Source organism: Triturus cristatus, chromosome 4_2 (assembly GCF_964204655.1).
Source record: "Triturus cristatus chromosome 4_2, aTriCri1.1, whole genome shotgun sequence".
In the NCBI taxonomy this organism is placed as follows: Eukaryota; Metazoa; Chordata; class Amphibia; order Caudata; family Salamandridae; genus Triturus; species Triturus cristatus.
The window spans coordinates 373,312,482-373,325,123 of NC_140586.1; the positions used below are offsets into that span (position 1 = coordinate 373,312,482).

General features: G+C 42.7%; 1 protein-coding gene across 1 annotated transcript in view; it reads left to right on the top strand.

Moving 5' to 3' along the window:
• Positions 1-12,642, top strand: part of LOC146833914 (potassium channel subfamily T member 2) — a 1,568,236-nt gene that overhangs the window by 157,868 nt on the left and 1,397,726 nt on the right. Inside the window, exon 4 of the mRNA XM_085599924.1 lies at positions 10,424-10,462. Within this exon, the coding sequence (XP_085456050.1) occupies positions 10,424-10,462 (39 nt within the window). The remainder of the gene's footprint in view (positions 1-10,423; positions 10,463-12,642) is intronic.

Here is a 12,642-nt window from a genome sequence, read left to right on the forward strand (position 1 = left end):
GTATGTTTCCTTAGTTTTTCAAAATGTAAAGGTAGAACATGACCACAGTACAGCCCAAGTGCAGACTCTGAACATCCACTACACAATGTATTCAGTAGGTGAGGAGCATTATGGGAGATGTAGTCAGGTCAAGCAGTTACAATGTCAAATCTCAGAGTAACAACCCAAAAAAGCTTAATAGAGTATAAAATCATTTACAAAGGCAGAAATTTATTACTGTGCAATTAATATCACAGACATGAAATAATACAGTGTTGCACTGTTTCACCTCACAGATGCTCAACGTGTAGAAGATGTGGATAGCGATTCCCCAGACATGCAGGACACCAGCGCAGGTGAACAGATGGACACACCCGTGGTGCAAATAAATCCCTCACGTCCAACAAAGTCACGCAGGGCTACTGTTCCATCCCTAGTCACCATGGAGTGTGATGATGAGGCTGATGCAACACCAGGTGGCAGCCATGGCCAGACAACTTCCATCACACAACCACAACCACAGGTCCCCAGAACTAATCACAGAGCCCGGCGTAGGAGAGGAAGAGCACTCAGGACACAGCAGGAGGAGCAACCAAGTGATGTCAGGGGTGGTCTTGAGGGACAGATGCTCCGTATGCAGCGCCTGCAGACAAAAAACACACGATTAGTACAATTGCAAGTTGGCAACATAGCAGTACTGTCAGAAAGTGTGCAGCAACTGAGCAAGGTGATGCATGAGGGAAATGTATCCCAGAAGAGACAGCATCGTCAACTAATGCTGCAATTGAAAATGTTTGCTAAATCAAACAATAGATTGGCCACGACAACTGCACTGCTGGCACGTAGGTCTGTGACCATGCAAACTGAAATGTGCCATTGGAGCGGGGATGTGGCTAAAGCACTGGACCAGGTCACCAATGCAGTTGATTTGCTTAATGCTTCCACAATTGCGGCCAACAATTCCACGCCCGAAGAGGGTAGTGAGGGTGGCTCAAGCCTAAGTAGTGTGGCAGTTCCAGTCCGCACTGCAGGAAGACGCAACACACGCAGCAGTACCCCCGCCGCTTCCAACATAACGGATGACAATGCTGGGTTTGACAGGCGTCTGGGTGTTCGTGGGAAAAAGCGCTAGACTGGCATGTACAAGTACATTCCACTATGGTGACGTAACCATTTATTTGGATTTGACTTTTCACAGACTGACAAGTAAATTGACATTTGCAAACCACTTATGTCCATTGCACTGCTCAGATTACAAGTGTGCTTGAACACTCATGGCAATTTTATTTAATTAAAGAATACTTTGATAGCAATATTCAGTTTCTGTGTCAACATTACTCACCTCAGAAATAATTTTGTGTGATGTCAAATCTTCTCCTACGCCCTTCTGCTGCGCTTGCCCCTTGTGCTGCATGGTGGTGTGGCACTTGCTGGTTCCCATCCTCCGAATCGCTGTCAGACACCTCGATGTCCATTCCTCCCCTTGTCGCTATATTGTGCAGCATGGCACATGCTGCTACTATCTTGCAGCATTGTTCAGGGTTGTACTGAAGTGCTCCACCGGTCTTATGTAGACATCTGAATCGGCTCTTCAACAGCCCAAATGTGCGCTCTATGATGTTCCTTGTCGAAATATGTGCTGCATTGTACCTCTGTTGATTGGCAGTTGTGGGATTGAGGTAAGGCGTCATTAGGTAATTACGCAAGGCGTATGCGCTGTCACCTACATGTAATGGAGCAAAGAGTCAGTGGCAGCTTCACATTGACATACGTACAATGACAGTGATAAACTATAACACATATTTACCAAGCAGATGTCCCTCTCCAAATTCTCCCCTGACAAGACGGGTGTGTATGCCACTTTGCCTGAAGATATAAGAGTCATGTGCACTCCCTGGAAATTGCGCAACAATGTCAGTGATAATGTTTTTGGCATTGCAAACAACCTGAATATTGAGGGAATGGTAACATTTCCTATTTCTATATAAATATTCCTGTGTTGCAGGGGGACATATTGCAACGTGGGTGCAATCAATACAACCCAAAACATGTGGGAAACGAGCTATCTGGTAGAACTCCTGTTTGGTTTTTGCAAGGTCAAGCGCGGTGGTAGGTGGTAGGGAACTTGATGTGAGACCCGATCACGGCCATCATGGCATCAAGGAATGCTTTCAATATTCGTGAAAGTGCGCTTTGTGACACACCTCCCGCAACAGCAATGACCCCCTGAAAACTGCCTGACGCCAGGAGGTGTAGGCAACATAGGACCTGCACATGCGTTGGGATGGCATTGGTCCTACGTGTCTGTCGTTGCATTATGGGGTCCAATTCATTGATTAGGTCATGGATCATTGCTGCATTGAGCCTATACTTGTCGTATATCTCATCCTCTTGCTGGCCTAGCAAAGTTATGCGGACTCTGAAGATGCGCTCATTCATTCGCCTCCGTCTCTGTGCGGCAGCCTGCAGCCTCATCCTCCTCGCCATCAGGTAAATCCCTGCCATTGTGAACAGTGCTGGCTCATTCTGGCTGTGTTTAAATGGGTTTCAGTTGGTTTTCACCTGTCTGTGATTTGCACTCATGATTACCACCTGGTTGTGATCCTTCTTATTTAGCGATCGCTAAATTGCGATTTTCATGGGAATCACTATTTGCGATTTTTCATGCATCCATTTAGCGAATCGTTGTTTGCGATTCCCTAATTGGGAGACGCTAATACCGATTCGCTATTTGATTCGCAGAATGTTTTGCGATTCCTTATATTTGCGAAAAAATGGTTTTTCGCAAATATACAGTTGATGCTTTTCAACACTGACTTTTGCGATCGCAAACGGCCAATTTTTGCGATTCGCACCGTTTGCGATCGCAAAAAGGTTTGATGCATGTGCCTGATAGTGACAAAAGATGTCAACACTGGTAAATTTTGAATAGAAGTTACCAATGACTTTTTGCTACATTGTAGTAATCCTACTCTTATTAATCATCTTAAGCTAAGTTGTGAGACAGGAGAAAAGAAAGTATTTTACTATTTAGGACTTCTTTAACTATTTAAAACGTGGTGCAAAAAAGAAGTACTTAGAAGTCCTTTTCTATGAAAATGCATTTAATGTCCATAAAAATGACATTGCATGGCATGAATTTCAGACATACTTACAAATTGTGAGAAATTGGGTTACTGGTTGATGGAGGTGTGAGCCCTGGTCAAGCTCATCCACAATCCTTTTTCAGGGTAAGGCACAAACAAACCCCAAATTAACCCGTGCTCGACCCCCTGGTAGCTTGACACAGAGCAGACAGGCGTAACTTAGCAGTAATGGGTAAAGTATATGTGCAACACTTCAAACAGTGACACAAAGGACTAACTATCAGCTACACCCAGTCATTTGACCAGACAGGTCACAGGTAACAAATGGCTTAGGGCCTTATTATGAGTTTGGCGGGGTGGGAGCGGGAGCGCCCGTTCCTGCACTGCCAAACCCATGTTTGAACCGTCTGCCATATTAGGAGATCTCTACTTTCTGGCAGGCTGTTCTTTGGCGTTCCCATGACGGTGCCTATGAAATAGGCACCGCAATGGGAACGTCAAAATCTGTACCTGTATGGCAAGGACTGCTGATCAAATCCAGTGCAGGCACTGGGGTGCAAGCACACAGGGGTGGCAACATATGTGCCCCCCTACATGCACCCTATGGCGCAGAAGCACAAGGTGGCCCACAACACTTGTCATGGTGGTCGCACTTCCATGAAAAGCATTGCAGTGAGGAGCTTAGTATATGCTTGGCAGGGCCGCATTGGCCCTGCCAGACATATAGCAGCCTCAGGACTGCCACACCACCGCCAGGGATCTCTGAACCCTGGCGGTTGCGGTGTTCTCATGGTGGCTAGACCACCCTGGTCATAATAGGGCAGTCAGAAAACAGCCACTGCCGCTCCCCCGTGAGTCTAGCAGTCTGTAGACCACCAGACTCATAATAGGGGCCTAAGACAAGAAAATGGCAACTTTCTTAAAGTGGCATTTTCATAATAGCAGTTTCAAATCTGACTTCATCATACGTTAGGATTTTAAGTTGTTATTCCAGAGACACCAAACATGAACTGATTATCTCTTCCCATTTGGAAATTCCATGTATAGAATTTATTATGGCAACTTCAGTGTTATCCTATGGGAGGGATAGGCCTAGCAGTGGTGAAAAATTTATGTAAGAGTTTTTCACTTCCAAGGCATGTAAAACTTAAAAGTACATGTCCAAGTTTTTTAATACATTGCACCCTGGTCTGTGGGCTGTCCAGGGCCTACCCTAGGGGTAACTACATGTATTTAAAAGGTCTAAATTACTTATATCAGTGGCACAATTAGTGCTGCAGGCCCACTAGTAGAATTTAACTTACAGGCCCTGGGCACAGGTAGCACCACTTTATTGGGTACGTACAAAATGTGTTGATTGGGTGTTAGCTAATTATACCATGTTTAAGGGAGAAGGCATAAACACTTTAGCACTGGTTGGCAGTGGTAAAGTGTGCGAGTCTTAAGGCCAGCAAAAGGGAAGTTAGCAAAACAGGAGGATTGAAGGCAAACGGTTGGGGGAAAACCCCTCCAAGGATGTCAGGTCCATCACTAGGTATTTGTGTTACTTCATGGTATAAAGAAAAAGAATAAAATCAGTCCAGTAGGCATTGCCCTTTGTAAAAAAATTGTCAGTAAAAACAATTTTTCTCTCTATATATATGTAAACAAAATCACACTTCATTCATGTGTTCCAAGGATCTTTCTGAACTCACCTACATTGTGAAGGTGAATTAACCATGATAAAATGACAAATCTATGTCTTATATTGTGTGTCTCTTTAATATTGTGTGGAGAAAAAATATTTTTTATTCTGTTTTTAATTGTCTTTTTGTGAGTATACATATGTTTGGAGAAATATTTTTTTTCAGACACGTTATTACATTTGGATTATTCTATTTGGTTTTGGTTTACCTTTCAAGACTGGTGGAGTGGTAACCTTGAGTGCTTCCGGGTATGTGATTTGAAGAGTTGAAAAATTGAATACTTGCTTTCCAAGAGTAGCAGAATTTCTTAACAGTTCATGGTACCCTGACTCTTGGAATAGAGGTGTCGCTCCCGTGTTTTTAAACAATCACCATATTATACACCATAGTCATGTGGATGTTATAGGTGGCAGCACAAGAGCAATAGGCTGTGGATCTGTATATAGGCATTGGTGATTAAATGTGTACATACTGTTGCCAACAGAGTAAGGAAGTTTCCTCCAGTGGTAGATTTAGACTGATTCATTATACATTTCTGCAAAGGGTATATCCCACTCCAATGGCCATGGACAGGTTCATGCTCATGAACGACAACAGGTGCAAAACGTGTAGGGCAAAAAGGGCTACATTTATACACATGGAATGACACTGCCCCATTGTGGCTACATTTAGGGAACAAGTAACAGAGGCAGTGGAGGACATGACAGGTCATGTATTTCAGATAACCCTCAGCATGGCACTACTCAAATATTAAAACATGTTCCCAAGGAATTTTGTAAACTTACTGCCATGGCAATGCTACTGGGCAAGCACAAAGTTGCCATGGTAATGGGGAGATGCAGAGCCCCTTACTTTCAAGACTAGCTTACAGATGTGACCCTCTGCTAGCAATGGTCTGGGACCTGCACGACAACTCTTCCTAGTGCTTCAAGGCCTAGAGACCATTGGAAGCCACTGTGTTCTTACCTGACCACTCTTTCCAGAACGTTACCCAAGAAATTGTGTACTAGTGTTACTGTGGCTCACAGCTTGACCCACATTTGTTTACCTGTATGTCTGCCATGAAGACCAGGAGTCTAAAGATGGACATATATAATAGTTTCAACTAAACATATGCAGGCACATGCATCAATGTCAAAGATTGCGATTCCTTATTTGTGATTTTTAAGGAATCGCAAGTAAAGACTCGCAAAATGAGATGCAACAAAAAAATTGCGATAAATTAAAGAATCGATAAAAATCGCAAATAAAATAGCGATTCCGGCAATTGCGAACTTGCTATTAGCAATTTCACTTTTCGGTGAAATTGCAATTACCGAAGTCACTTTTTGATGCATCTTGATGACATCAACACCAGGAAGTGAGCAGCTCCAGCCTCATTTTCAGTGCACAGTCTCAGGGAGAGGAGTGAGCTGGCTCTGGGAGCTGAACAGGAGTGGGACAGAGACATTGGAAACACCTGGAATTGCAACTAAATGGAAGCTTCACAAACAGCAGAGGACAGCCAAACAGGCAGGAAGAGGAAAATAAAGTTTTCTGAAAAAGAAATTGACACCCTCATTGAGGGAGTAGTCCACAGCCATGATAAGCTTTTTGGCAAATTATCATTAAAAGTGGCAGAGCAGGAGAAAAGAAAAATATGGATCCAGATCCAAAACAGGGTCAATGCCATTGGGGTGACACACCGCACCATCGAAGAGCTGAAAAAACGATGGTACGACTTGCGGAGTCGGGCTAAGGTGCGCATTGCTGACCGGCTCAAGGAGGCAATGAAGACAGGAGGGGGAACACCGACAGGCACTGGGAACACTCCCATGGAGGACTTGGTAGAATCCACAATCCAGCCTGAAGCTGCTGTTGGTGTGACACAGCTAGACACGTCAGGAGCAGCAAACACATCTGAAGGTAAGATGAAGGCATGTTACCATTGTCCTAAATTATAAAGGTAGAACATGACCTTAGTACAGCACAAGTGCACACTTTGAACACCCAGTACACAATGTATTCATAAAGGGAGGTGTATAATGGGAGATGTAGTCAGGTCAAGCAGTTACAATGACAAACACACAAATATGAGATAAACAAGTCTAAATAGTGTAATAAATTCCCAATTTAATAACAAAGGCAAAAATATATTACTGTGACATGACATCACAGACATTAATTAATGCTGTTTTGCATTGTTTAACCTCACAGATGCGTGTAGAACCTGAGGATAGTGATTTCCAGGACATGCAGGACACCAGCGCAGTTGAACATATGGACACACCCGTGTTGCCAAAAAATCCATCACGTGCCCCAAACTCACGCAGGGCAACTGTCCCACCCCTGGTCACCCTGGATTCTAATGATGAGGCTAATGCAACACCAGATGCCAGCCATGGCCAAGCCACTCCCATCCCAAATCCACAAACACAGGTCCGCAGAAGCAATGTCAGAGTCCGGCGTAGAAGAGCTAGATCACTCAGAACACAGCAGGAGGAGCAACCAAATGATGTCTGGGGTGGTCTTGAGGGACAGATGCTCCATATGCAGTGCCTGCAGATGAAGAACACACGTGCAGTACAGTTACAAATTGGGAAGATGGCAAGCAACATTGCAGTACTTTCCGATAGTGTGCAGCAACTGACCAAGGTCATGCAGGAGGGACATGTATCCCAGTATAGACACCGTCATGAACTAATGCAGCACCTCAAAATGTTTGCTAAATCAAACATTAGGCTGGCCACAACAACTGCACTGCTGGAACGTAGTTCTGTGACCATGCAAACAGAAATGTGCCATTGGAGCGGGGATGTGGCTAAAGCACTGGACCAGGTGACCAATGCAGTGGCATTGATTAATGCTTCCACAATTGCAGCCAACATTTCCACACAGGAAGAGGGTAGGGAGGGGGCCTCAAGCATAAGTAGTTTGGCAATGCAAGTGGCCACTGCAGGAAGACGCAACACATGCAGCAGTACCCCCTCCGCTTCCAACATTAGGGATGACTATGCTGGCTCTGACAGGCGTCTGGGTGTTCGTGGGAGAAAGCGCTAGACTGCCATGTACAATAACATTCCAATATGGTGACATAACCATTGTTGTAATCTGACCTTTTGACTGACTTACAAGTCATTATTCATTTTCAAACCACTTATGTCCATTACTCAGAATCCTGTGCCACTGGTCACATTAAAAGTGTGCTTCAACACTCATGTCATTATTTATTTAATTAAAGATTACTTTGATTGCAATATAAAGTTTCTGTGTCATCATTACTCACCTCAGAGATAATTGTGTGTGATGTCCAATCTTCTCCTGTGCCCTTCTGCTGTGCTTGCCCCTTGTGCTGCACGGTGGTGTGGCACTTGCTGGTTACCATCCTCTGAGTCGCTGTCAAACACCTCAATTTCCATTCCTCCCTTTGTCGCAATATTGTGCAGCATGACACATGCTGCTACTATCTTGCAGCATTGTTCAGGGTTGTACTGAAGTGCTCCACCGGTCTTATGGAGACATCTGAATCGGCTCTTCAGCAGCCCAAATGTGCACTCTATGATGTTCCTTGTTGAAATATGTGCTGCATTGTACCTCTGTTGATTGGCAGATGTGGGATTGAGGTAAGGCGTCATAAGGTAATTACGCAAGGCGTATGCGCTGTCACCTACATGTAAGTAAGCAAAGGGTCACTGGCAGTTTGACATTGACATACGTGCAATGACTGTGAGAATCAATTACACATATTTACCAAGCAGATGTCCCTCTCCAAATTCTCCCCTGACAAAATGGGTGTGTATGCCACTTTGCCTGAATATATAAGAATCATGTGCACTCCCGGGAAATTGCACAACAATGTCAGTTATTATGTTTTTGGCATTGCAAACAACCTGAATATTGAGGGAATGGTAACATTTACTATTTCTAAATAAATATTAATGTGCTGCAGGGGGACATATTGCCACGTGGGTGCAATCAATACAACCCAAAACATGTGGGAAGCGAGCTATCTGGTAAAACTCCTGTTTAGTTTTTGCAAGGTCAAGCGCGGTGGTAGGCACCACCATGAAAAGTGTGGCAGTAAGGAAACTTGTAATGTGCTTGGCGTGGCCGCCATTGCCAAGCCAAGCATGTTGCAGCCTTCAGGCCACTGCAACACCAGAGATCCCTGGTGGTTGCAGCAGTGCCAATGTGGTCCGACCGTCCAAATGGAATGGGACGGTCAGACCACCGGTGCCGTGGTGCCCGCACCACCACCATGGCAACAGTGGTTCGTTGGACTGCCGCAGTCATAATAAGGCCCCAAGACATTTTAATGGCCTTATTGTAGGTTCAGGGCGACAGTCCAATCCAAATGCAAACAGGACTTTGCAAAATTATGGAAATTAAGATTTGTCTGATAATTATCAATCGTTGCAATTTTTCCTGACAGATTCCATCAAGTCAAATCTGCCAAAATGTATCAGGCTGAAAAATTGGAGGTGTTTATCACATCTGCTAAATACCCAATCCAGAGGTTATGGTGTTACTTGTGATAAAGATCTATGAGTTCATACTCACCATCAGTTCTAGAGACGTTCAACATGTTTGGTGGATTGCATTTTTGGTTCAGTTTTGCAGATTTATTGGCATAAATTTACAATAACAAGAATGAATATGATTGAATTATTTTTTATTCATTTTAAGGAGTGGGTTTTTCAAAACTGGGTAGTGTCTTTTAGGATAGTGAGATGTAAGAAAGAAAAAAACCTGCAACACACTAGTGAGAGATTACATGACCTACGTGCACCAGTGTTCCAAACTAATTTTCTGACAAGTTTTAGATTTCCTAAGTGGATTTTTCACACATTTGTTATATACTATTGTAGCTGCTGTTCTATACATTATTTCCTAATTGATGCATTGTTCGCAAGGTTTTGAGGTTGTTCCTTTATTAGGTGGACCACAGGCGAGGCTGACACAGATAACAGCGGTGGGGAAGGGGTGGCCGGTAGGGGTGAGTGGACAGATGACTGGATAGAGAAAGTAAAATAAAACAATGAATTAAACCACTTACCTTGCACTCACTGCTTTGATGAGTCGGCCATGCGGCGAGCGCAAGGTCAGTGGTTTTACTTTTTTTTTTTTACTTTCCCTATCCTGTCGTCTGTCAACTTCCCCTCACCCGCCACTGCCTCTCCTCGCTGCTGTTATCTGTGCCAGCCACGGCTGACGGATAGTCTTCCTTTTGTGTGCGGCCATCTTATCAAAGGATGAACAATAGTGATGGGGAACTACTAGTTTCGTCATTTGTTCAGTTATGTAGAGTGAGTCAAGAGCGGGCAGACACCTGTTGCCAAAATAAAGACTTTTAAAAAAACTTAGCTAACTTTGGAAAATCCAAAGAGTACTTGAAATGTTTTATGAATGGAGTTGAAAATCCCATTAAAGGCCAGGTTTGAATGTTAAAAACTTGCTTATCCATTTTTGCACATAGGCCACTTTTGAGGGTAAATACTTTTACTAGACATTTTAACTTCAGCCAAAGAAGTGTAAAGTTGGTTTTGCAACTTTGTGAATTGTGATCTTCCACAGGAAAATTCTGATTTCGCAAACCGCTATTCTAAGAAAATAACACTGATTTATGTGATATACAACCCTGTTTAAAAATAAGGGCTCACAGAAGTTAATCTATTTTACACCTCTATTTTTCAGCTGGAGTTGTCAGAACGCTACAGTGTCAAAGATTGAATGGTGAGTTTGAGGAGTCTTGTGTTTCTATGTTGGAAAAGTACACTAAGCTCCAAAAGTTTATCGGAAGGTGCTTCCTGCCACATTAAGACCATAGATGAAAGTATTTATGTGTTACCAAGTGAATTTACTGAAGAATATTTTTCAGTTGTATAACACAAGTTCTATGGGAAAGTCTGTAGAGGCACGAGTAGAAATACTGCAGAAATATTAAGAAGCAGTCAATAGAGTTTTCAGTTTTTGTACTTTACGAAATCCAAGTAGATTTCGACAAATGAAACTCTTTACACTTCATGGAAATAGTAAACACTAGTTAAAATGATTAGACTGGAGTGAGGAACTTAATTCGGAACTCATCTTAAGGAGTAACATTACACATTTTATTAAGGCAAACTCACATGGAACAGCCACGTGGTGTATAGACTGCAAAAGCATTACACAATATCTAATGCACTTGAGATATATAAATTACTCCCTGTCGTAAATTATAGGGATATTTCAAGCTACTGAGGTGTTCTGTGGCCATTTAAAGAAACAAGGCCTAAACCTGAATTCCTTTATAAGGTCAAGAGACTCTGCCGCAACCTTTGGATGTCAGTTTAGTCTCCCCTTCATCTGCCTCCTGATATGCTATCCATTGAAACAAGCCCATGCTAATCTCCCATTGGCAAACTGACCACTCGAGTCAACAGTTATTGGACAATTTCCATTCATCTGATGCCATCCTAACATTATTTGAGGGAGTAACTTACAGACTCGTTTGTGGGTCTGAATGTTCTGTACTTAACTCCCACCGTTGGCTATGACTTTAATCTTGTTATTTTACTGACATTCTTAAGTTCACCACAGCAGTTCTTCTGAATAGGTATTTCTTTCAATGATCAAGTTGAATTATACAGCTTGGAAACTCAGTAGACACAAGTACATAATTTGCTGCTGGCTACTGTAATTAGTACACTATTTAAAATTGACAATTGTTATAGCCTTCTGACCCTTATAGCAAATTGTATTGCCCTTTCCATGTACAGGCAGACACAAAACTGTTTGTTTCACTTATTTCACGCTGTTCCCCTTTGAGCATTGCACAGCTGCTGCCATTGTAGATATTCTCAATAAATGCATAGAAACATCTATTTGAAATATGGCATTTGGGGTATTATTAGACTTTAATTCAGATAAACAAATTCCTTGAGAACTATCATTTATTTATTTTGGTGTTTTATATAGCGCGGACATGACCCTTAGTGGGGATCAGAGCGCTTTCCATTAATATAACTATCAACGATTTTGTTACCAAAGTCATCAGTAGTTGTACACTATTTGCAAAAACAATTATGCTTACAAAAAATTAAAAAACACATAAATACGGTACCCCGAAGAGGTAGCATCCATATGATCATGGGATCCATGATAATGAGGAATCTGTTGCGATTATGGTAGGTATTCACTCATGTAAAAAGATTTGGCTTCCTTTTTGAAAGCAGAGATTGATGAAATTCTTCTAATGTTAGGGGGAGAGCGTTCCAAGTCCTAGGCGCTGCACCAGAGAAAGCTCGGTCATAAGTTATTTTCTTACGGAAACGGGACGGTTTCAGTAGTAGATCTCCCTGACTCCGTGATACACGGCATCCTATTGAAAGTGTTATTTTCTGAGCTAGGTATGCTGGTGTTTTGCAATGAATCACTTTATGGGTAATACATGACATTTTTAGTTGTATTCTCACTTCGTAAGGCAACCAGTTAAACGATTTCAGATGAGGGGTAATGTGGTTGAATTTCCTGGAGCCCGTTATAAGTCTTGTGGCCACATTGAGACAGGCTTTCAGTGGGGCTGTTGAAATCTTGGGGAGACCAGCTAGGGTTGTGCAACCGTACTCGATCCTTGATATTACTAGTGCCTGGACTGCAGTTTTAAGGTCTGTCTTATTTAGGAAGGGTTTCAGTTTTCTAAGGTAGCTTAGGAGGAACTGGGCATGTTTTTCCATTGTGTTGCTATGTGATAGCATATTCAGGTTTTTGTCTAGTATAATTCCCAAGGATTTGGTAGAATCAATAATCCTCAGCTGACAGTTTAGTGCTGTGATCAGGTTGATCCACTCTAGGACATTTGTGGCGCTTTTCTGTGGGTGAATCATCAGGAATTCGGTTTTATGAGGGTTAAGCTTTAAGTGATTACTGGTTAG